At 42.9% G+C, this 26,847-nt stretch overlaps 1 protein-coding gene across 1 annotated transcript in view; it reads left to right on the top strand.

Annotated features, from left to right (window-relative positions):
• The window catches only part of PTPRA (protein tyrosine phosphatase receptor type A), a gene marked incomplete in the record, with an annotated part of 4,245,980 nt that overhangs the window by 2,710,163 nt on the left and 1,508,970 nt on the right, over positions 1-26,847 (top strand). Inside the window, 1 exon segment of the mRNA XM_044064105.1 lies at positions 16,022-16,112. Coding sequence (XP_043920040.1) covers positions 16,022-16,112 — 91 coding nt within the window.

The raw sequence follows: 26,847 nt of genomic DNA, 5'->3' as shown, positions 1-26,847 counted from the left end.
CACCCTTATTACATGAAGAAAAATGTTTTAAGGGGCCAGTTCATCAGACTTTCCAGACTAGTCAGTGATGACACGCTTTTTTTTACATGAAATGCAACTGTTGAGCCAACTTTTCCTGCAGAAACACTACCCTGCAAGTCTCATTCATTCTGTTGCCTCTGAAGTTTACAGAGACAGATACACTAAATTCAAACCTATTATTAGGTTTGGATTTAACCAGAGACAGAACAATGCTACAGTGGGGCAAGACATAAGATTAAGTTTCCCTATACCAATCTCTAGGGACATGTGGGGCATACAGGCAGTCATTTCACAAAACTGAATAACAAGCTAAAAGACGGCACACCACCGTCTAAGCTATGTTTATAAAAAGCAGCGAGATGACCACGGCTCGAACACGGCTGAGCATTTATTAACAATACATCAATAAAAACGAATCCACAGTACGATACAGTTAAGTGCTTTCGTCTGCATAAACAGACTTCCTCAGAATAATAACCACAGTTTAAATTCTTCCTTTTCAAAACTCTTTGGTGCCAATAATACATCCTGATATTTAAAGTGCTAGTGCATATATTCAAATCACCTCCTCTTGTTGTATTTGCTGTGATAATTAAAACCAATATGTTGACATCAAATTGCATTACTTTACTCTGATTTAAAAAATATATAAAAAATTTAAAAAACTCATATATAAATAACAAACATTATCTTTACGATTCTTTGAAAACACCATTAAATATATATATACATAGGTACTAATTCTGTTACTATAAAAATATCTATGTTAAATAACCTAAACAATGCATCATAGTAACTTTAAAACTATTAATACATTGTTACACAATGTCACTTGTATTTATTTAATGTTATAAACTAATATTTTCATTTCTTTATTGCAACAACAGAAAGGGTTTAATAAATATATAATCATTGATACCAGGTTCCCTGGTTGCATCTGTACTTATCTGCCATACACGTTCTCTTTTACTTAGCATGGCTTTATAATTACCCCCCACGGGTAGTAATATTAACCTGATCTGTTAGAGCAAACCTAAAGCTACGTTTCTCACCCTGTTTACTAATATGTCTATAAAGTGCATTCTTTATATCTTTAACCTTTATTTTATACAAATGCTCATATATGACTTTTCTAAATTGTCTTTCAGTCTTGCCTATGTAAAAGGCAGAGCAGGATATGCATTTTGCCTGGTAAATAATATTACTGCTGTTGCAATTTCCTTTTCTAAATTTTATGTAGGTCTTGTTTATATCATCCAGTCTACACCCTTCTGTTTCATTTATAATTGAACACTGATTACATGACCCACACCTACTAGTGGCTTTATTTGTCTTGCATCCTTCGGTGTCCAATGTGCCTTGTCATAATAACCTCTTAATATTCATACCCATCTTATGCACAAAACCTGTTTTTTCACCCACTACTTCTTTCACCTCTACGTCTGTTATTAAGGTGTTCCAATGTTTTGCAATAATATTTTTAATTTCATTCACGTAGGGTGAATACATTAAGGTGCATCCTCTATTTAATGGTAACTTATCACTATTTCCATCCCTTCCTTTGATATCATTCAACTCAATACCCAGTATGGGTGGATACGTTTTACTCCATTCATTTATGACATACCTTGAAACATCATTCAGCATCCATCCTGGATATCCCCTATTAGCAAACATAGAGGTGATAAATTTAATTTCTTTTTCCATAACCTCAAATTTTGAAGACATTCGAGCCGCCCTTATGCATTGTCCTTTAAAAATAATTTTTAACATATGCCTAGGGTGGTTACTTGAGTATTCCAAATACCCATTAGAAAACGTTTCCTTCCTATATATTTCAGATTGGAATCCGGTATTGGTATACCTTATGTATGTATCTAAATATGATATGCCTTCTGTACTGATGATATGGGTAAATTTAAAAAATTCACTCTTCTGATTTAAATAATCAATAAAATATTTTAAGATTTCCACTGGTCCATTCCATAATACAAACATGTCATCCAAGAATCTTGTATAATATGATATATGTTTGAAATACTCACTACTAAATAGATGTTTATTTTCCCATTCCACCATAACTATATTAGCAAATATGGGAGCACATGAGGCCCCCATAGCCACACCTCTGGTTTGTTTAAAGTATTCCCCCTTCAAAATAAAGTTGTTGTCCAATACTATGCCCATCATATCGGTAATAAGATTAATACGATCCCAGCTCATATTGGAGTATTTTCTCAAACTACTACAAAAATCCTCCAGTCCCTGTTCTCTAGGGATACAAGAAAATAAATCAACAGCATCAATAGTGATGTATGTTAAGTTCTCTTTCCATATATCTGGTGTAAGATGGGCCAAAAACATCCATGAATCCTTGATAAGATGAGGTATATTAGTATAAATTGGTTTAATCCATCTTTCAATGACTACTCCAATTTGAAAGGTTTTTGATTTACTACCAGATATAATGGGACGAAACGGTAGTTGTATTATGTCCTTATGCACTTTGTGAATACCTACAATCGTAGCTAGAATGGGAAAATCAACTTTCATAAACTTGTTTAATTCTTCTGTTATTCTGTAATCTATCAAATACCCATCCAAGGCTAAATCAATTTTTGTATAACACATTAATTTCATTTATCGACATTATTTCATAATTCCCTGATTCCATTAGAATATTTTGCATCTCATTGATATAATCAGTAGTATTGTACAAAACAATCCCCCCTCCCTTGTCTGCTTTCATTACTCTAATGTTCTTATTCTTAGTTAATTCCTCCAGACATTTTCTCTCCTTTATATTTAGGTTATCTTTTGTCTGATGTTTGTTTATCATTTTGTTATACCAATATATGTCAAAACAAACTATTTCTTCAAAATTAGTCACTTTCTTGTGATTTGGGGGAATGTAAGTACTTTTTTTCTTACACATGCTATATTCATTAGTAACAGAATCCTTCCTTTTATCGTTACTAGTGAATGACATAGCCAGATTTAACCTCCTACAATACAGTTAAATCTCTGTGATAGTATCAACTAAACTGAAATCTACTGTAGGTATGAACTTCATACTTTTAGTAAATAGAGAACCATGTTCTTCCCTAATGATGGTATTGGTGTAGTTGTACACCTTCAAATCATTAAAATGATAGACTATTTTTTCCTTTTCGTCTCCTTCAGTAAACAAATTCATTTATTTATTATTTATTTATTTTATTTTACATTTGTTAACCGGGAAATTCCGACTGGACCAGGTCCATTTTCAGCGGAGGCCCGGGGAGAAAAGCTCCAACATCAAGTTATACAAATACAGTACATCCAGCATAATACACAAAACAGGTTACATCATGTATGCTGATTATGATTAATTCATAAACTGTTTATCATTGGGGCCTGTTAATATATTGTCCTCAAATGTATTCACTTAATTAAATGCACTACTATTTTAAAACCGTCCCCCTTGAAAATTCATTTATACACCAGCTGTGAAATGGAATTACTATCAGGGAAATCGACAAAATCGATTTTAGAAAATAGTAGTGCAAATAAGTTCATGCTAGATATAGGTTAGTTAATGTTCGACCAGTTGACATTTATATTGCCTAGTAGTATTTCTTGTGGAGTTGTTAATGTATATCTAGTGCAGGTATCTTCCAGTATAGCTGTATTGTTGCCAGGAGGGCTATAAAGAATATATATTTGTTTATAATTGTTTAGTTTCAGGAGAGTAATTAGAAACTTTACTGAATTGAATTTTGGTACTGGTTTGTTGTACGGGGAAATGTGATTGTTGTGAAATATTAAAGCAGTACCACCACCTTTCCTCTTTGTTACAGTCATTGTGGATGATGATGTAGCCTGGAGGTATAATTTCTGAGTCGTTTAAGATGGGCTTAAGCCATGTTTCAGTTACAGTGAGAATATCAGGCTTATGTTTGGTAATCCAGACATGTAGTTTAGCAGTTTTATTTCTTATGCTTCAAAGTTTTTGGCAGCAAAAGTTGAATTAGCGGGTGTGGGGTTGACCATTGTAGGGTTATAGTAGCGTGTGGAAAAAAATCGTCTTGATCATTATGATAGGTGGGGGCCATAATCAAGGTGAATGTCTCCTCCTTGAAGAATTTTAATATATTGGGGAATTACTTGTACTTGGTTTTAGAGAATATTTTTACACTTAGTTTTGTTTTGGTTTGAGTTAAAATGGATTTTATCAGTCTATATCTGAAGTAAAGGTGAGGGGTGTCATTAAATAAGTTTGGTGCGATGTATCGAGAGAGTAGTATGGGACATATGAATAGATGGCAGGGACAGAGTTGAAGATACATTGAGAGCTATTAGAGAGTTATGGTAACATGAAAGATGGACAGCATCAGGAAAAGAATAGGGAATAAGCTGAGGAGTAACATTAAGTAAAGAGATATGTATGTTGTAGTTAGCAAGTAAGTAGGAATCAAGAAGGACAGACTGATATTTTAGTGGCAGTGGAGTCTGAAAATTCATAGAGGTTAGGTAGGAAAGAAGTATTTTCTATGAAGGAAGAGAGTTAGGTTGTCCTTGTATCTTTTCTGGAATGTAAGGAATAGGGTGCTTAAAAGGCTAGAGTATGAGAATGTAGGTATATAGGAAGAAGTGAAGGTTTATTTGGGAAAAGTAGAGCATACAATGTAGAACAGATAGGTGCTGTTAGAGAAGGATTGTGCGCCTGTCGTACAGTGACTATTGACATGAGTCCTAGTTAAAGTGTGTGCTTGCCTTTCGAACTCTGATCTTGGGTGACCATTGGGTGTAAGCTTATGTGCAGTGTTCATTGCTTTTTGTATGTGCTTTAGCAGTTGCTGAGAATAGACATTTGCATTTTGTAGGATTAGGAGGTCTTTGATGTTTGGGAAAGTTTCTTTCAAGTGTCTCCACATTACATCGTGTAGGGTGTGGGGTGAGAGGTATGTGTGGAGGATGGTAGTGTGTGTATTTTTGACAACCTTGTTTACAAGTGACATTTTTGCCTCCAAGAACGTTGTGTTATGTACATCTTTTCTATAGTGTGTTTGTTCCCTTAGGATTAAATGGTTGTCTGAAACATGAGACAATTACTACTTTGTCTCAGGATGTCCATATCTGCCAAGCTGCCACAGAGACATTTGGAAGTTGCATGTCCATGTCTGGACCTGTATTAGGGTGCTCTTTTATGGTTTAAGAACTGGGTTTTACAGAGAGTGCTAGCATATGGTATTAGTGCTGTTCAACGTGTAAAGTAGCTGCTGTAAGCCTAACTCATTGCAGAGCTTCACTGTGTTTCAGGTTACAGTCCTAATAATTGTTTTCTAAGTAAATTTTACCATCTAAGTATTTGGTTCTGTAGTGGGCAGTGCCAGCCGTTGTTGCTCGGTGAGCAACTCTGTGTAAACGCTCCTAATTTATAGCAAACAGAAAAAGCTGAAAACTGACTCGCAGTTCGAACTTTCCAGGATTCCTTCCCTACTTAGACCAGACAAACACCTTCTGCCTCAAGGTGGATGATCCTGGCCTTCCTAATGTACAAGGGTAGTAAAAGAGTATCTCAAATGCAGTTCAACAACAACCAACCAAGTCTCTGGCTTACAGTTTTCTTATGCATTTCCCAACTCAGACCAGGCCACCAGTTACTGCCACTGGAGTGACTACCCCAGTCTTGTAAATGTAAAAACACAAAAAAGGTTACTTGAGAGTGCACTGCTACCACAAAACAACTTAAGCTACTTAGACAAGGCAATTTCAAGTGTAAGGGGCCTTTAAAATAAAATGCAAAATCAAGAAGTTTGGTGGTGGTGCTGCAGTGCCGTTGTCGCCTCACAGCAAGACGTCCCATTCGGTTCTCAGCTAGAGCGTCTTCTGTGTGGAGGCATGCGTGAATGGGCGTGCCTTCGTTGAAGGTTGTGCGTCAGGGCTGGTAACTCGGCACGTAAAAATCCACTACCAAACATTAGCGGACCGGAGTTCTGCTGTGGCGACCCCTAACCGGGATAAGCCGAAAGACACAACAAAGCAGTAGCACAGAACTGAAGTCCAGTATAATAAAGTAATTCTCTTCTCTGCCAAGGATGGAGCAGGATTAATTCAGGACCTATAAAGGTGGTTTATTCAAGAGCAATATTGGTTCCTGTGTGGGCACTCAGTATTATGGATCTGTGGAAAACAGTTAAATAGCTTACACAACAGTTGATAGCAGTGAAAAAATAATAGGTAGGGACTTTGGGAATCAGATTACCATAAGTGGTGGAGGTCAGAGAGAGACAGCCTTTTAAAACCACAGCATGAAAAGGGTCTGAGTGTTGGGGAAAGTTTTAAGCTGTACGAAGCCACAGGTCAGTGACTCCAGGTAGGTTAGAATTTCAGAAACTTCAGCTTAATGTCTTGGTGGGGAGTGGAGCAAGCACAAAGAACAGGGGGAACAGAAAGGCATTGCAGTGCAACTTTAAAGCAGAATATAAACAACTGTAAAAGTACTGAAGCACCAGTTTTGGAACAAAATTTATAATTCTATCACTGTTGTAATTATACTACCATCTAAGGCACCAGACTATGAAGATATTTATCAGTAACACTGTTTATATATAAAAAAGCAGTAATAAATGACTAAAAGATGCTCAGATCTTGTAGTAGTTCACAGTTCTCACACAACTGCAAGTGAACCTACAAGACTAAGACCCCAGACAAGATTCCAAATACAGCTAGATTGCTTTTACAGGTAATTCTACTTATGGAGGTAAAAGTGCAGTATAATGTATATACACAATCTTCCCACAACCACAGATGAAGCTATAAGACTAAAGTCCCAGAAAAAATGCAAACAGATACTACTTTTTACTTTTCTGCTTTTTCCTTGTTTTAGCTATAAAAAGTTATCACTAAGCAGGTCACACTATGTGCAACTTAAAATATTTAAGAAGTGGTAAAGTAAAAGTTGTTTGTCCTGTTTCCTTTTAGTTGAAAAGTTTGTTACTCAGTTCAGGTTTTCCATACTTCTCCAAGCTTTAATTTAAATTATTCCGTCTGCACATGATACAAAGCTGGTTTACATTTTAGTATGTGGTTTATATCCTTATTTTTTGTGTGAGTACTAATAAGAACAAAAATTGTTTTACTTAACAGTTGACTTCTTTTTTCCCTTTGTGATATAAAGTGGAGTATATTCTTAGTCTACCCTCAAGTTTAACAAGATCAACAAAATTCTAGTCTTTCTCTGCCACTTTTCTTGCAAAGCCAATTTTAACATATATGACTCTCATGCTTTATAGTATCGCATTTATTCACTAATATCAGTGTTGCTGGTTTTCTTCCTAATCATCTCCATCTCCCAAAACCAGACTCTGCTTCATGTCCAAGGTACTCCTAATTACTTTAATATTCAACTCCTGTCCTTTTCTTCCATCTCTGATGCATTTCCTTTGGAACACTGGAAAGGATTTACTTAAGTCCCTCTCTGAGCTTTGTCAGAAGATTGAGAAGCAGAGTTCCCATCTCCTTACTGGCTCACTTTTTGTTGGATAAACTTTTACTCTTTAACCTGTTTTGCCTCAAAAAATGTTTTTGATCCTCCAAGAAAAAAATATTTTGAAGCAGCTGGATACAGCAGCTTGAATCTCGCACCTGTCTTTTGACATTCCCTGATTTCTGAGATAAATTTTTTCTTTTCTCTCTAGCGTGTAGTGGGTCATCATTTTCCACAAACGTACTGCTGTTTCCAATTTCTAATACTTTTCCCTTCTGCCACAGTTTTATCACAATCAACTCTTTTTGATGTTTTGATTGCATCTTTACTAATGTAGGTCTTTGTTGCTTTCTCGTGGCCAGGTTTGGAGCATGCAATCAATAATTAAATCTTGTTATGCAAAATCAGTCCATTTATCTGTGCTTTCATAAAATTAATACAGTGTGCTCTTTCAGTTTCTTTGGTGCATCAGAATGTCTGTTTTTCTCTGCACGTCCTATATTCTAATTCTATTTTTTGAAACAGCTGCTCTTGAGAAGTGATCTCAGCCATCCTTTTGATTATAACTTCTGATTATTGCAGTTTTAGCAGTTCATTTGCATAGCTAGATGTGAGAGTGTTCAATCTCGCCGTTTGTTCTTACACACGGGTTCGGAGCTGATCCTCGGCTCTGAGTCGGCCGCATAGCAAAGCTCTGCATCTTAGAGAAGCTCGAGACCAGGCTATATCCCACAGTCCTCCCTGCCATTACTCAGATCTAGTTTGCCGCTGCAACGGATCACATCGACGAGAGCTCGGACCAGAGAGAATTTTGTTATATTCAGATAAGATTCTTATCTTTTTTGTTTAAAAAGTTCTTATAGTTCTTAAAAAGTTAGTGTTTGATTAGGCTTTGGACAAATCGGACCAGGCTTCTAAGTCCTCGAAGGGGTCGAAGATGTCGGAGCCCATGTCATCGGCTCTGAGTTCATCTTCGAAGGTTCGTTCGCTGGTTCCACAGACTTCGGGGCCGAGCGTCGAACGTTTGTCTTTCACTGAGCCCCAGGTCTTGGAACCGGTGTCGGAGCTACCGCCACCGTCCATTCTTCGGTCGGTGCCATCTTCGGCCCCTTCGACCCGATCTTCCAGACCGTTATCCGATACAGATGTGGATCGTGTTGTGCAGAAACTTATGGAGAACACGGCCCTTTCCAAGTTGATTGCAGTTTCCTCCCAATTGGTGTCGAAACTAGAAGGCCTCCCTTTATCTCCAACAGGTCCTCCTTCGAGACCCATCCAGTCTTCGGAGCCGGGAGAGGATGAGCCGATGATAGTGGAGCCCTCGGTGCCAAAATCGTCCATTGCACGATCGACACGATTGACTTCGACTCCTTCGGAACCTGTAGGTGAGTCGCGGAGCCGACGCTCTCTCCTCGGTTCCGGGACCGAAAGTCGTACCGACCTTTCGGTGCTGACTCTCCCTCTCGGGGCCTCGGCGCAGATTGGCTCGGTTCCGTCCTCGGGGTCGAGGCCCACGGCCCCCGTGTCTGGGATGCTTCCATGTTCTTTGGAACCGGAGGAGTCCTCGGCCCGGGGTTCAGGGGTTTTTGACCTTATGAGGAAGGTTTTGTCTGCACAGACAACCACTTCATTGGAGGCGTCTTCTCCCTCCCCTAAGAGGCCGCTCTCTGTTTCTGCCCCCACGACCCATCCAAAGCATAGAGCACCATTGCCTCAGCCACCCCCAGAGGGTGCCCCCTGTTCCTCGGAGGCCTCACCAGAAGCCCCCCTCCGATGAGGTTCCGAGGAAAAGACTGTGCATGAAGAGGCACTTGGATTCCCCGCAGGAATCTCTAACATCTGACACTGACTTGGATGAGGCAGAGGGGTCCCCAAAATCCCCCTCTGAGGATGTCTCATTTGCGGACATCTTGGAGATCTTAAAACAGAGGGGTGATTGGCAGTCCCTAGCCCCCACTGAGGACGAGTCGGTGTTGCTGAAGGCTTTTGGTGCTCAACCTTCTACCTCCTGGGTTACTCCGCCCTTCGATGAGTTAATGGATTTAATTGCTCGAAGGGCGTGGGAGACACCGGACACAATGGAACCGGTCCCTCGAAAACCGAGCAAATTTATCACTGCCCCCCAGGACAAGGTTTATCTCACCAAGGGAGTCCCGGTCGACGCTATGGTGGTGGCGGCAGCCACTAAAAAGGAGATGTCTGAGTCTTCCTCTTCTGTTCATCCTCTTAATAAGGATTCTAGGACTATGGACAGATATGGGAAGCGCGTTTTTAGTTCAGCGACTTTTTCCATGCGTTCGCTAAACATTTTACACGTCTGCAGAGGGATCTCATCAAGGAGCTGGGAGATGCCCTCCAGGGTAACACAGGTGCTGCTGTTTCAGATAAGGTAACAGCACAGCTTAACACCCTTACCTCCATAGTGAACTCATCCATGAGGCTCATCTCGTATGCGGCTGAAGGATCGTGTAGAGCTGCAGCTTCAGCGACTGCCCTATGAAGACAATCCTGGATGCGGCTGTGCTCATTTGCGGAAGACTTCAAGTCTTCCTTCGCCAACGCCCCCTTTGATGGTGCCGCTCTCTTTGGGCCCAAAGTGAAGGAGACACTAACTCGGTGTGAGCAAGAAGGAAAGACTCTGTCTGCTGTCGGAGTCTGTTTTTCCGCCCCAACTAGACCGTACCCCAAAGGGCAACGAGGCGGAAAAATGTGGTTCCGTAAAACTCTGGGATCTTTCCAGGCCACACAGAGTAATCCCCCTCCCAGAGGCAGGGGGGGGGGTAGAAATGGAAGACGTCGCCCCGGCGGCAGAGGGGGTCCGCAGAACCAAGGCGACAGGGATCCTGTCCCTGGTAAGCCTTTCCAGCACTCCTGAACGGGGGCCCGACTGTCCTGCTCTGGAGGCAGTCGGGGGTCGCTTGGCTTTATACCCACAGGCCTGGCTAACTCTCACCTCGGACTCTTGGGTAAAAAGCATTGTAACCAGAGGATACAAAATCCCCTTCATATCAACTCCACCCCAACAAAGAAGGTTTCCAGATGTGCCACCCCATCTGCGAGGCCCAGCAGCAATAGAAATTTCAAAGCTGCTCGGAAAAAGAGTCATCCAGCTAGTCCCGGCGGACCAAAGAGGATCCGGAACTTACTCAAGGTTCTTTTTAGTTCCAAAAAAGACAGGGGACTGGAGACAGATTTTGGATCTCAGCAATCTCAACACCTTTGTGAAGAAGGAAAAGTTCCGGATGGTCACGCTTCAATCGATCCTTCCATTTTTACAGAAGGACGACTGGATGTGCTCGATAGATCTCAAGGACGCAAATTACCACATCAAAATGGCCAGACCGTCCAGAGATCACCTGCGCTTCCGGCTGGGAGCCAGTCACTTTCAATTTCGAGCCCTGCCCTTTGGGCTCACCTCAGCCCCCAGGGTATTCACCAAATGCATAGCAGAGGTAGCGTCTCACTTGAGATGTCTATGATTCCAGGTGTTTCCCTATCTTTATGACTGGCTCCTCACCGCCACCACCGAGCGTCACCTCATACAAGCCGGAGACTACACAGTCAACCTTTGTTCCCACCTAGGGATTTTCATAAACTTCGAAAAATCTGCCTTACTGCCCTCACAGCATGTTTCATTCATCGGAGCAGACCTAGATACACGTTTAACACTGGTAAAGCTCCCTCCAATAAGGGCTTCATCCCTCAAGGAACAGGTTCTTCTTCTACTGCAAAGCAGGAAAGCCCCGGCCAAACTAGTGTTGAAGGTTTTGGGACTCATGGCAGCATCCCTGATTGCAGTCCCTATGGGGAGATTGCACATGAGACTCCTCCAATGGCTGCTGTTCACGCAGTGGTCGTTCCAGCAGTTACCCCCTACCGCATGAGATTCTGATAACAGATTCTTGCAAACGAGACCTCTCATGGTGGGTGTACAGTCAGGATCTCACTATGGGTCATCCATTTGTTCTACCCAATCCGACGGCCACGATAACCACGGATGCTTCTCTGATAGGGTGGGGGGGACTATTTCAGGGAAGAACAGTCCAAGGGGAATGGTCCAACATGGAGTACAACCTGCACATAAATGTTCTGGAAATGAGGGCGGTGTTCCTGTCGTTGCAACACTTTCAAACCCTCCTACCTCTAGGAACAGTAGCAGTTCAGACAGACAACATGTCTGTAGTCTGGTACATAAACAAACGGGGGAACCAGATCTTACCCATTATGCAGAGAGGCCATAAGAATTTGGCAACGGGCAGAGTCCACGGGTCGCTTTCTGATAGCAACGCACATCCCGGGATTATCCAACGTCATTGCGGACAGGTTGAGCAGAGCCATCCTGTTACCTCACGAGTGGTCCCTCAAGCTACAGGTGGCGGAAAGAATTTTCCGCAGATGGGGCCAGCCTTGCTGCGATCTATTTGCTTCCCCGATGAATACCAAATGCAGAAGCTATTTTGCCCGTCTACCCCCTCCAGGGGATGTCCCCAGGGACGCACTGATACACGATTGGCCCCCGGGTCTCCTATATGCATTTCCACCTACCCCCTTGATTCCCAAATTTCTTCAGAAAGCCAGGAACCTGGAATGGACAATTATACTCATAGCCCCATTCTGGCCTCGACAGATATGGTTCCCCTTTCTTTGAGCCCATCAAACAGAGGAACTGTGGATCCTGGACCCAGTACCAGATCTACTGACCCATTCGTCGGGAGTTCCTCACCCGTCTCTTCTATCCCTCAAACTAGCAGCTTGGCTGCTCCACTTTCCTGCCTAGCCAGGTCTGATCTACTTTCTCCGGCAGTTCAACGCATTCTGGTTGCCTCTCATAAGGCTTCCACTACAAAACTCTACAGGAGTAAATGGAAACGCTTTGTATACTGGGCATCTAGCCAACACTTGGACCACCTAGTAGCTCCTTTACATAAAGTTCTAGAATTTCTATCCATCCTTTTTCACAAAGGAGCCTCTACTTCCACACTAAGAGTACAGTTGGCCATATCCAACTACCATGTTGGTGAGGACGGTTCTCCTATTATGTCCCACAGGCTTTGTAAGGCTTTTATGAAAGGATCCTTCCATCTTCGACCGCCCGTCAGAGACCCTTTATTCCCATGGAATTTAAATTTATTATTGTCGCAACTAATGTTGCCACCCTTTGAACCAGCCTCATCTTGCCTTCTGAAGTTCTTGTCGTGGAAGACACTTTTTCTCGTAGCTGTTACTTCAGCTCGAAGAGTTTCAGAGCTGCAAGCACCATCAGTCAAGCCGCCTTACTTAATTTTCCACCCAGATAGTCTCCTTGCGAACAAATCCGTCTTTCCTTCCTAAGGTATGTTCTGTCACAAATATTAACCAGTCCATAGAACTCCCTACCTTTTTCAAACACCATACCAGCAAGTTGGAGTATATGCTGCACAAGTTGGATGTCCACAGACAGCTAAGATTTTATTTGGACAGGTCTAAAGATTACAGGAAAACAGATCATCTTTTTGTCGCGTTTGCAGACCATAAAAAAGGCATGGCAGTTACAAAACGTACACTATCTAAATGGCTTACTGATTGTATAGCCTTTGTATATTCTAAGTCGAATCAGGCCTTGCCTGCCAAACCTAAGGGCCATTCTACCAGATCCGTTTCCACTTCCTTGGCTCATGCAGCTCGTCTGCCTTTGGACACGATTTGTGCAGCAGCCAACTGGTCTAAACCACATACTTTCATCGCTCATTATAGGGTTGACAAAGCCTCCAAAGACAGGACATCTTTTGGTTCCACTGTGCTTAGGAACGATCTTCCATGAGTCACTCGGGGTGACTGAGCTAGGGACGCTACCCGTGTGTAAGAACAAACGGCGAGATTGAACACGCTCGCATAAAGAAGTTATGTTCTTACCATAACGTTCCATGTGGAGTGTTCATCTCGCCTTTGTTCTTACATTCCCTCCCTTCCCTCCCTCACTCGTTTGGAAGAACGAGTAGGACTAGAGTCTGGTCGAAATGCCTTAACCCCTTCCGGGTATATTGTTTCTTGCCTCATGGGGTATATTTCGCTACCCTTAGTTAATTTGTTAAGTGAGATAGTGTCTCTGAGTTTTGTGGCAGTGTGTAGCCTTAGCACCTGAGGTTTTTGGTTGGTCTGGTTTACTTGCAAACTAGATCTGAGTAATGGCAGGGAGGATTGTGGGATATAGCCTGGTCTCGAGCTTCTCTAAGATGCAGAGCTTTGCTATGCGGCCGACTCGGAGCCGAGGATCGGCTCCGAACCCGTGTGTAAGAACAAAGGCGAGATGAACACTCCACATGGAACGTTATGGTAAGAACATAACTTCTTTTTAAAGCTGCTTCTGTTTTTCCCAGCCTTTTGTTATTTGAGTTATGATATTTCTTCAGTGTTTCATGTATTTTAATCATCTATCGATACATTTGATTTATTTTTCCTCTGAACTACTGGAAGCCATCTCTTGTACTAAAGCTGAAGCTTGAGCAGCTTTTTTGCTGAACAGCTTTAAGATTCTTCCCAGCCAGTGCTTTCTCTTCAATTTTCTGGTTGATTTTCTTTTAGGTTCTCCAAAGTTATTATTTGCTGGCATCAAGACGTAGTATCAAGGAAATGAATTTTTCCCAAGCTGGCAATTTCACTGGCCCTTTTTCTCAATTTCTTTCACATTATGAGAGCAGAACTTAAGCTGTTGATCAGTGTAGAAGCATCTCAGATGACCCAGCACCCATTCAGAACTAGTGTTTCTCTGTTTCTACTTTTTGTGAGAGTTTCCATCTTACAGCATGCCTTACTTCTCAGTCAAGGTTCATTTGTCAGCCATTTCAGCATATCTGTTCATGGAATCTTATCTTTCAGTTGAATCTCATGTGAAAATGTTTTTGAAACAGGTACTGCAGATGAAGCCTCTTAGAGTACAGTTTGCTCCACCACTGGAACTTAATTTGGTATTTAACTCCCTCTTGGCCAGCTTATCGGGCTGACTTGATCTCTGACCTTTGAAAGAAGAGTATTTGAGTTGCAAGCTGGTGTTGAGAGTCAGATTTATCTTATATTACACAGAGAAAGGGTTTATTTAAGAACTACTTTTTCATTTATGCACATAGTGGTGTCCGAGTTTACCCTAACCCAAGTTATCCATCTCCCTGTCTTCTTTCCAGGACTTAATAATGAGGGGAAAAGAATATTCATTACCTGAATGAGTGAGAGGTTGGCATAATGGTTAAGTTGTTTGCCTTATAAACCAAAGGTGGAGGGTTTGATTCTCACATGGGGTAACCAGCTAGGCTTAAAATGGCGAGCAAAGGTAGTTAGCCTAGTACTAATCTATGAACCTTGGATGTCACCCGCACTATCTTGACACAACAAAAGCTTTTAGAACTTATCAGTTCATTTCTTGTAAAGGTAAGAAAAAGGAACAACACATGTTAAAGAAGACTATTTCCATATGGATGTCTCATGTTTTTAAATTTTGTTATACCTACCACAGCAGCATTTTTCCAGGCAGGGTCAAATCTCATTTTGCCAGTGCCTTGGCTTTATCTGTGTCTTTTTAGGAAGGGTAGGATTCTGGAAGTTTTCTAGAAGCAGCATCTTGGTCCTCTGTGTGCACACTTTCATAAGGCACTACAAACTAGATTCCTTCTTCAGGCCGAGGGCAGACTTTGCCTAGAACCATTCTTCAAGGGTTTCTGGACTCTCATTCTTCCTCCTTACAGCCACATCAAACTATGGTAATGTACCCATATAGTTTAAGCTGCCGTAGCAGTCATCCATTTGAAGAGCATGTTACAATTATGAAAGAAAATGCAGCATAACTGTAAATGTTTCTTTGATCACTACTGCATTATATTTTCCTAGCAGGGTCTTCTGAGGGATTTAGTCCCACTGTCCCTGTTGGCATGAAAGCTATGAAGGGTTTGGCACTTAAACCTGACTTTGTCAGCCAGGTGTATGGAAGGTGCCTTAAAGCTTTGGAAAACAGTTGGTTGTCCTATCTCTTGCATGATAGAAATCACATAGCTTAGGCTATTGCAGCCTGATCATTGGAGCATAGACCATTGTGGTAAGTTTAGTTACACAACTGTATTTTATGCTGTGTGTGCTCTTAAGTACACTTTATCTGTAATACTCAGCATTGCTATTAGCAACATGCATGTTGAAGCATTGGTTCCTTTTGAAATATCTGTTTTTATAAGCGTATTGTATTCTAGACATATATGTAGTTTAACTTCACTCCATTGCAGCAGTTAACTCTCATGGATTTTAGACTGAAAGTTACATCAGTGAACTGTGAGTCAGTCTGGTACAACCAGCAGATCTTTGATTCTTACATTTTCTCTGTACTGTGCAGATCTTTAAAAGTTATCCAATTACAGCTGTTCTTTAGTCACACAATTTAAAATAAGCAGTCATACTTAGTGGTTTTTTTCTAGTTACTGAATAGGGATTTAGAAAAAGTAGAATTTATTGTTCCACCATGTGAGCTTAACTTGTAATGACATCATCTTCATCTTAAACTTCATTTCACAGGCTCTCCCAGTATGTCCTATTCAAGCAACATGTGAAGCTGCATCAAAAGAAGAAAACAAAGAGAAGAACAGATATGTAAACATTTTGCCTTGTAAGTACTTCATGTTTGCTTGCAGAACAAGTTCTGGTGTGTGTCAGAATATGGATCTGAATCTATGATGGTCAGGAATAATATGTCAATGTAAAACAAAATTGCTAGTGATAACGGTGGCAGCATATTTAGTAGTTCCTAGAACATCTGCACTGTGTACATGCTTTGTCAGTATTTCTGTGATGTCCATCATTACATCACTGCTGTAGTAGTCTAAGCTACATGAGTCATATCCTGTCAGTTAGGACAACCAGCCAGCTTCCAAAGCTCTAGGGCACCTTCCAAGCATCTTAACTACTGTACAGCTTGAGGAGGTTGGTATAAAGTCAGTAGTTAGGCCACCAAACCTTTTGAAATTTCTTCCCATTGAAGTGCTGTCTTCCCTGTAGGCTCTGAGTGATTGACAGTCAGCTAGAGCTTCAATGCTTAGCAAATATGTACTCTTGGGGAATGTCTTTCATTTACCTTTTTTTTTTTTGTGAAAAAAGTTTAACATTTCTGTCAAAATTTAGTGCTTTGTGTTTGGTTTTGGTGGTTGTCACTTAAAAATTGTACCTCTAAACTAAACATTTTACTCAGGGAGGAAGACTAACTTACAATGGCTCTCCTACCCACTTGTCATACACTTTTTAGTAGAGACATGGATGAGGCTTCTGACTTTTCATTTCTTCCCTTCTCCAATCTGCAAAAAGAAAAACATGAACATGAGGCTTCAGTCTTGAAGCCAGCTTCCTCTTTCCCTTCAGCTTCCCATAATAGAGACTGCTGTGGCCATTTTGGGTACCTTGGACCACTCAGCATTTTCTCCTTTTCATTCTTGTGTTGCTCCTTGGGAAGTTACTAAAGGACTGACAGAGGCGCGCATCCTCTGTGGCTGATCGGCTGCCCTCTTAGAGTGATGGAGAACCACATTTTACAGGTATCATAGAAAGGAGTGGATGCTGTTTCACACAGCTGCTCTGATGAGCTTGAATTTCAGGGAAGGAACTGTTTAGTTTATTAGGCCATTTCTTTTTCAGGAGGGATGGGGTATTTGAGGTAAAGGAAACAAAGTTTTAGGCATTGTTCTCACCTTTGTCACAGGGCAGACAAAGATAATTGGCTGTATGTTTGAAAAAGATTAATTTCAAGTATTTCAGTTTTCACATTCTTAGTCTTCCCTAAATTTAAGAAGGTTTTCCTGTCTTTCAGACAGAAATTAGAATGCGTCTGTGTTTATAAAGTTTCACCTCCACAGAATGTTGATCACACTCTGTAGACAGTGTTTCTTCAGATTCCTCTCCTGTAGAATTATCATTTTCTGGTTCTATTGACAGAATGAAGGAGCTATTTCAGTGGCAGCAAAAAGAAATGTCAGAATCCCAGCAAAGATATGATTTCTTACAAGTGGATATTTCTCAACCAGCAGCTAGTCTTTCTACTTTGTCAGCATTAGAGGATGCTGCCTCTGCAGCCAGCCATCTGCCCCACAGGAATTTTTTAAATATTTATATAAAGTTCTTTGTACCCAGAATTGTTTTTTCAAACCCTAAATCAGACACTGTAGCAATTTCTCTGTCAGAACCATCTTATGCCAGTTATCTTTTGGCAGTTAAACCTGTTTCTTCTGACAAAGATGGAAGAAACTTTGATAAATTTGAGAAGAATGTTTGCACTTCTTCCAACTTAGCCTTCAGAATAGTAAACTTCAGGCTCACCTGTTCTTGCAGGCTTCCTTTGACAACATGAGAAAGTCAGGCTCACTCTGAAATGTTCGTGACTTCTGATGCTGTTTCTAGAGCAGCTGCCATTGGATCAGTGATGAAAAGATTTGCCTGGCTACATTCTCAGAATTTACCAGAGGATGTTAAAGATGAGCACTTGAATACCCTGCTGGATAGAGGTATTATTTGGCCCTTCCTCTGCTAAGGTCCTTAAAGCATCTGATGAAATTGAAATGTTTAATTCAGGGGGTTAAAACATTTGATGAAATTGGAATGTTAATTCAGGGGGTTATCCATAGTTTTCAGCCTTTCATGCCAAAGTATAATTGAAATGTTTACCCCTGCCCCTCTTGGCATTCCAGTAGAGCTTTCCCAAACTGTAGCTCTTCACCTTCCTCTGTGGTAACAGATAACTTCCATGACTTGGGTTCTGAGAGTCAATCAAAAACTCTGCAAGTGGTAAAAGTTGTCCCATTCTCCTTTTCAAAGGATTCTTCTTCATCCATCCAATTCATACCTCTCTGTTTCCTCCTATTGTAGATTAAATGCTATCTCATGGAGCTGTGGAATCTCTTCCCCTAGATTAAATACAGAAAGGGTTCTAGTCATAACTCTTTTTGGTGCCAAAGTGGGAACTTTGAGATCCGTCATAAATATTTCTTCTGTAAATCTTTACATCAAAATCCCAAAATTCAAATGTTCTCTCTACAGTCTGTTACCTAGACCTTTTTTTTTCTGTGTCTGGTTTCCATTTTTAGCCAGCACCTCCAGGAGTGTTCACAAAGTGCCTGAATCCTGTAATAGTCCATTGCATTCACATTTTTCATTTTTAGACAGTTGCTTTATTTAAGCAGATTCTTTTGCAAGTTGTCAAGATTATCTAGCTTGGGTAAAAAAAAACTTCAGGTGAACATAGATAAATCTTCTCATTCCATGTCGAAAGATGTTTTTTCTGGGATGTCTCATAGACAACATCCCTCATGAAGGACTTTCTACCTTAGAACAAAGTAAAGTGTTACAAAGAACAGTTCCTGACCTTTTTCAGTCAGATTTTGGCATCTGCTAGAGAACATATTGGGATCTTAAGATGTTAAGTTGTCAATCTCGCCTTCATTCTTGCTGGATGGGTTCGGAGCCGATCCTCAGCTCCGACTCGGCACTTGCTAAGCTCGAGAGCTAATTTTACCAGCTCAAGGCAACCCTATATCCCATGATGCAAGGCGGAGACTACCCAGATCTCGTTTGCCGCTTCGCTAACGAGGTGCCTCTTTTACCAGCTCTAGGTAAGTTTTTCTTATAATAAGACTTTTAGTCTCATCCCTTTTATTTTTCTTAACCTTAGTAGTTTTGTGAACGTTTATTATAACCCTATTCCCGTTAGTGTTCCCTTTTTTTCGGGTTATTTATCCCCTTCCCATAGGTTAGGCCTTAGGCCTTTCCCTTTCCTAAATTTTCCTGTCAGGGATTTTTGTGTCTGTTTGAGTGTTGTATCCCTGTTAAGTTTAGATTTTTGGATTGGGTGTTATTTGTGTGTGTGTGTCCGTGTTTTTTTCCTGTCAACTTGTGTTTCCTCGACACAGCTATGTCGAAGGACACAAAGGTCTCAGGCTTCAAGAAGTGTGACTCGTGCCGTCAGAAGATGTCTCTGACAGACGGTCACACTTGTGTTTACTGCCTGGGACCTCTGCACCTGCAGGACTCTTGTGCTATCTGTCATGCCTTCAGCCCAAGAGTCCTGCAGGAGCACAGAAATAAGTTAATTTTGAGGGGCTTATTAAAGCCTGAGAGCTCCCTGACTAAGTCGGCTCAGGGGAAGCCCTCGAAACCTGTTAAGCCTTCGGCTGCAAGTCCCAAGCCGTCGGCTACTGGTTCAACTTCTTTAGTGTCGAGATCGGCTACAGTCGGAGCCGATCCTTCCATTCTAGAAGTCACAGTATCGGCTCCATCCGGCGCCGATACTGCCAGATCTGGACACTCAGTGTCGGCTCCGGCTGGAGCCGACGTATCCTCGGCTCCTTCGGCTCCACCTATCTCTAAAAAGAGATCTCGATCCCCCTCATTGGAATCGTTACGTTCGGCACCGAGATCACCCTTGCTCTCGGAGCGGAGCCATTGGAGCCGTTCTTCTCGGTCGTCCAGGCTGTCTGATCACGACCTCGAGAGAGTGGTGAGTAGACTATTAAAGTCTCAGGCATTGGCCCAAATGCTCCATAGCCCGTCTCAACAGACGGTAGCTATTTCACATCCACCTAACATTCCTCCTTCGACTCTCTTACAGAGCTTGGAGCAGGAGCTCCTCGGAGCTGTGACTGTTGTAGCTTCGGAGCCGATACCACCCCTTTCGGCTCCGTCGTCCTCTGCTCCAATTTCCTCCTTGAGGCCTTCATTGGAGGGATCTGGGCGTCTGGTCTCTCTCGTCAGCTACGAGGGGGCGAGTGGCATCGGACCCTTGTCTGACCCCGTTCTCCCTCTCGGGGCTTCGGCGTTGGTGAGCTCGGCCCCGACATCTGCCTCGGAGCCTTCCCTCTCAGTGAGGCCTGGAGTTCCTATCTCTTCGGAGTGGGAACCTTCTGGTCTCTCTGATGGGGGGGAGCCTTCAAGGTGATGAGGAGTGTACTAGCCCCTGGGCGTAGTCAACAGTCAGTTCCATCAGCTCCTCCCACTACAGTGCCTGCTGACGTCTCTTCCCACTCTCTTGCTCCCGGACCCAGAGATCCAACGCCTCAGGTTTCCCCATTGGGAATATCTTCCTCTTCCGAGGCTTCTCCTGATCCGTCAGGTGAACCTCCGCGTAAGAGGAAACATCTAGACTCCCCCGAGTCTATTATATCTGATACTGATTTGGATGAGTCGGAGGGATCCCCAAGGTCCTCCTCTGAGGATGTCTCTTTCTCAGACATCCTTGAACTCCTTAAGCAGAGGGGGAACTGGCCCTCCCTTAATCCTTCCGAGGACAAGTCAGTATACTTGGAGGCGTTCGGATCTCGACCCTCCACCTCCTGGGTGTCTCCGCCTTTTGACCCTCTTATGGATGTAGTGGGCTCGGAAGGTGTGGATGGCCCCGGATTCGGTGGAACCTATTCCTAGGAAGCCTTCTAAATTTATTACGGCCCCACCAGATAGGCAATATTTGACAAAAGGTGTCCCGGTTGATGCCATGGTGGTGGCTGCAGCCACCAAGAAGGAACTAGCTGATCCTTCAGTACCTGTCCATCCTCCTAACTAGGATTCTAGGACTATGGACAGGTACGGCAAGCGGATTTTTTCTTCAGCGACCTTTGCCATGCGATCGCTGAACTACTTGTGTCACTTCACCCGCCTTCAAAGAGATGTTCTTAAAGAGTTGGGAGAAGTTTTACAGGATCCGTCAGCTGTTGGGTCTCAGGATAAGATTAGCTCACAGCTAGGAATCCTTAACTCCATTGTTAACTCCTCCATGCGGCTCATTTCTTATGCAGCCGATGGAGCGAGTAGGGCCGCAGGCACAGGAGTAGCTTTAAGGCGTCAGTCCTGGATGCGGCTTTGTAATTTTGCAGACCCCTTCAAGGCGTCCTTCACAAACTCCCCTTTTGATGGTTCGACCTTGTTCGGACCTCAAGTGAAAGACACTTTGACTAGATGCGAACAAGATGCAAGACTCTTTCTGCCGTAGGAGTCCGTTTCTCCACCCCTTCAAGACCTTACCCAAAAGGTCAGAAGGGAGGGAAAATGTGGTTCCGCAAATCTCAAGGAGTCACGCCTGACGCACGAGGTCAGTTTACCCCCAGAGGCAGAGGGGGTAACAACAACAGACGCCGCCCTAGCGGCAGAGGGGGTCCGCAGAATCAGGGTAGCAGAGAGACTTTCTGACAAACCCTTCCAGCATCCCTAAACCCTTCCAGCATCCCTGAGATGTTGCCCGATTGTCCACCTTCGGAGGCAGTCGGGGGAAGATTATCGCTGTACCCAATAGCCTGGCTTTCCCTTTCTCAAGACAAATGGGTACAGTCGATTATATCCGAGGGTTACAAAATTCCCTTTATTCAAACCCCAATTCAGCAAAAGGGAACCCTTCCAGATGTTCCACCCAGTCTAAGGGAACTAGCAGTACCAGAGATATCAAGACTGCTAGCAAAAAGAGCCATCCAGCCAGTCCCAGCAGACCAAATAGGATCCGGAATCTACTCAAGGTTTTTTTTAGTTCCAAAAAAGACAGGGGACTGGAGAACAATATTAGATCTGAGCAAACTAAACAAGTTTGTAAAGAAAACAAGATTCCGGATGGTCACGCTTCAGTCCATTCTACCCTTTCTGGGCAAGGACAATTGGATGTGCTCGGTAGATCTTCAGGATGCGTACTATCACATAAAAATTCACAGGCGCTCCAGAAGATTTCTCCGCTTTCGGCTGGGGACCAGTCACTTCCAATTCAGGGCCCTGCCCTTTGGACTCACTACAACCCCCAGAGTGTTCACCAAATGTATGGCAGCGGTTACGGCTCACCTGAGACGTCAAGGATTCCAGGTGTTTCCATATCTAGACGACTGGCTCCTCACTGCCACCACCAGGCATCAACTTCTCCAAGCCAGAGATTACACCATTCACATTTGCAAAGGGCTAGGGATTTCTATAAATTTTGAAAAATCTGCCTTGTCGCCTTGTCAATCTGTTACTTTTATAGGCGCAAAATTGGACACCGTACAACTTTCAGCAAAGTTAACAGACCAAAGGATCTTGGACATTCAAAGTCACGTCCAGGTGATTCTTCTCAGCTACAAAAATTCAGGCCAGATTTGCTCTAAAAGTATTGGGTCTTATGGCGGCCTCCATAACACTTCTTCCCTTCGCCCGTTTTTACATGCGTCTTCTACAATGGATGCTATTCGCCCAATGGTCCTTTCAACAACTACCCATGCGTCACAGGATCATAATCACTCCAACTTGCAAAAGGCATCTGACCTGGTGGATATCGTCCCCTCAAGTCCATCAGGGTAGACCCTTTGTTCCTCCTGCCCTGGTCGCCACGGTTACATCGGACGCCTCCCTGATTGGGTGGGGGGGCATTATCAGGGCAGGATGGTCCATGGCACTTGGCAACCTTACGAATACCATCTGCACATAAATGTCCTAGAGATGAGAGCAGTGCTTTTAACGTTGCAAGCCCTCAACGACTCTCTTCCCCTGGGAACTATTGCAGTCCAAACGGACAATATGTCCGTAGTGTGGTATATCAACAAACAGGGCGGAACCAAGTCCTATCTACTGTGTCGAGAGGCTCTCAGACTTTGGCAATGGGCAATCTCTTCTCAGCGGTTTCTGATAGCAACGCATATCCCCGGGAAATCCAACATCATAGCGGACAGGTTGAGCAGAGCTATTCTCATGCCTCACGAGTGGTCTCAAACAATCAGTGACGGAAGAGATTTTTCAGGAGTGGGGCCTTCCTTGCTGCGACCTTTTTGCTACACCACAAAACAGCAAATGCCCAGACTTCTTCTCTCTCTTCCCACTTCCAGGCCATCCCCCCAGAGACACTCTAACCCAAGATTGGCCCCGGGGACTTCTTTATGCCTTTCCCCCCTTTCCGCTAATACCTCAAGTAATTCAGAAAGCAACCGCCTTGAGAGCCAAGTTGATTCTCATTGCCCCTTATTGGCCTCGACAGATATGGTTTCCGTTCCTACATCGTTATCTCTTGGTACAGCCATGGACCCGGTTCCAGATCTTCTGACCCACCAGTCGGGGCAGCTGCACCAATCCATACCATCTCTCAACCTCACTGCTTGGTTGCTCCACTTCCATCCTTAGCCAGGCTTCCTATGATTTCTAATCCCATCCGGGATATCATAGTAGCTTCCCTAAAATCTTCTACCAGAAGGATTTACACTAGTAAATGGCAACGTTTCTCCTTCTGGGCAAAAGCTAGGAACATAGACCCCTATACTGCTCCGATTCATTCGGTCTTGGACTTCCTAGCTGAGATTTTTCATTCAGGATCCTCTTCCTCCACAGTAAAAGTTCAGCTCGCAGCCATTTCGAATTTTCATATAGGCCTTTTGGACCACAACATTATGTCACATAAACTTTGCAATGCATTCCTTCGAGGTATCTTTTTACTTAAACCTCCGATTAGAGACCCCCCACCACAGTGGGATCTAAATTTAATTTTAACATCCTTGATTCTCCCTCCTTTCGAACCTGCGGCTGCCTGTTCGTTGAAATTTCTTTCTTGGAAGACACTCTTTCTAGTCGCCATTACTTCTGCCAGGAGAGTATCTGAGCTTCATGCTCTCGGCATTTGTCCTCCCTACTTAATTTTCCACAAAGACAGGGTATCTCTAAGGACTAATCCGTCTTTCTTACCCAAAGTGGCATCGCAGACGAACCTAAATCAATCCATTGATCTTCCACTGTTTTTCACAAATTATTCTGATAGAGCGGAACAAAAATTACATTGTCTTGATGTTCACCGCCAGCCCAGATATTATCTAGACAAAACTAAACATTTTAGGAAATCTGATCAACTGTTTCTATCCTATGCAGAGAACAGGAAAGGCCTTCCAGTTTCCAAGGTGACTTTATCTAGATGGCTGTCTTCTGTGATTACTTACATTTATCAGCTCAGAGGCAAAGAGTTGATTTCTAGGCCAAAAGCCCATTCTACCAGAGCTCTAGCTACATTTACAGCTTTTCAGGCTAGACTTCCAATAGACACCATTTGTGCAGCAGCCACATGGGCCTCTCCTCATACCTTTGTTTCACATTACAAATTAGACTTGACCTCCAGAGACAGAGCGAATTTTGGTTCCACCGTTCTCAAGAGTCTGTTCCATTGAGCCACCCAAGATAGAGGTGCTAGGGACGCGGTCCCATCCAGCAAGAATGAAGGCGAGATTGACAACTTAACATTAAGAAGTTATGTACCTACCATAACGTTCCATGTTAGTTGTCTTCTCTCGCCTTCTTTCTTGCGTCCCGCCCTCCATCCCCCTAGCGTGGTCAGACAGAGAAGATTATGCCTCTTCTATTAAGAGGTTTTATCCTTTTTTCTAGCTAATCAGCTTCTAGTGTCACTAGATTAGGTTGATCCTTTTCAGAGGATTATGATGATTATGATTGTCATTTTTAGTATTGTTATTTTTCTTCCTCCTTTACAGTTGAAGAATATATTCCTAATTTCCTTAGCTACCAAACGAGATCTGGGTAGCTCCGCCTTGCATCATGGGATATAGGGTTGCCTCGAGCTGGTAAAATTAGCTCTCGAGCTTAGCAAGTGCCGAGTCGGAGCCGAGGATCGGCTCCGAACCCATCCAGCAAGAAAGAAGGCGAGAGAAGACAACTAACATGGAACGTTATGGTAGGTACATAACTTCTTATTTTATTGCCTCTGTAATTCTTATTCCTTTGGCCAAACTTTAGTGGTTCATCCTATCAGTTTCGAGCTAACACCAGCACCCCCTGCCTTTATCTTTTCAAATTACAGTGGTGGGATTTATAAAATGGGAGTTAATGTAGTGGTTTCATAGATACTTATTTGGCTCATGATCTGTGAAGGTCTTAAGCCTAGCTTTACATTCCCATGGCTACTTTTAGCCCCTATATTTTGCATATAAAGAACCCAGAGATGCACCAAAGATATGTTGCTGCATTTACGTTTCCCATGTTCACGAGGACAGGGGTACTAAAACTCTAGATGAATTTGTGGTACCAGTGTGTTCATAGGTAGGTACTAGGCGATCTGCCAAAGGGCATTTATAAGCCTAGCCAGAGTGTGTCAGCTTTCGCCTCCCCATTGATTAATTAACTGAACCTATGTCAGGAAGAGCCAATGAAGTGATCCCAGGGGTGTATTTTCTGTTACCCATCCACTTGTCAAGGTTTCTCTTGAATAGTGTTAGTGAGGGGCTCTGCCTAATGTAGTTAGGAATTTTGTTCCAAAGCATGGGGAGTCTCTGTGACCGAAATCTATCCCTCCAGCATGTTCTATTTATTGTTGTGGCGAGGTTTAGCTCACTAGAGCGAGTGGCTCGCAGTGACTTGGATTTCTTTAGGTGGAGCATGTCCATCAATTCTGAGTTGGACATGGCTTTGTAAGTCAGGCAGAGATCACCTCTGAGTAAGCGATATGCCACTAAGTACAGCCGGAGTTTTTCCAGTCGGGCTGCATAGGACATATGTTTGAGGCCAGTAATCCTCTTGGTGAGATACTTTTGTGGTCTTTCCAGCTGTTGGAAGTGTCTTGTGAGGTACATCCCAAATGGGGCATTGTACTCTATGATGGGTCTGATGAGTGACTAGTAGAGGGGCACTATAACCTCTTTATTTCTAGATGCAAACCCTTTAGTAATTAGATGAGCTACATAGAAGGATTTCCTAACTACTTTGGCAATATGATTGTCAAAGGAGAGATTACTATCTACCTGGGTCCCCAGATCTCTTATTACCTCTTCTGTATTAAGGGGATTGCCACCTATGTGGTAATTCATGGGTGTTTTGTTTTTTTCCTCAAACGGGATGACTATGCATTTTTTGGCATTTAGCTTGAGACCATGACTTTGATAACAGGTGTCCGTCTCAGTAAGGCTCTTTTGGAGAATGTCCGTGTCAGCCGAAGAGTCAATTATGGCTCCCAGTTTGCAGTCATCAGCAAACTTGTTTAGCCATAGATCTCCTGTGTTTGCCTGTATTTCTGAAAAGTATATGCCGAACAGTAGGGGTCCCAGGACCGAGCCTTGTGGGACACCACTTGTGACTGGTTTAGAGTCGGACCTGGAGCCTGCTATTCTTATTGTGTGAGTTCTGTCTGTAAGCCAGTTGGCAACCCATCTCGTGACGTAGGGGTTTATGTTCAGGCTGGTGAGTTTTTCTATAATTCCCGAGTGGGGAATGGTGTCACAAGCCTTGGCGAGGTCAAGGTAGGCTGTGTGAACCACCTTCCCCTCATCTATGGCCTTGGTGACTGTCTCGAAGAAGTCAACCAGGTTTAGTAGGCATGATCTGCCCTTAACAAAGCCGAACTGGGTCGGGTCAAGTGTTTTGAGGTTCCCAATGTC

This window comes from Protopterus annectens, chromosome 2.part2, assembly GCF_019279795.1.
Source record: "Protopterus annectens isolate FY-2018-M chromosome 2.part2, PAN1.0, whole genome shotgun sequence".
Taxonomy (NCBI): domain Eukaryota; kingdom Metazoa; phylum Chordata; order Ceratodontiformes; family Protopteridae; genus Protopterus; species Protopterus annectens.
The sequence above is the reverse complement of the archived record's forward strand: the minus strand, read 5'-3'. Positions and strand labels throughout refer to the sequence as shown.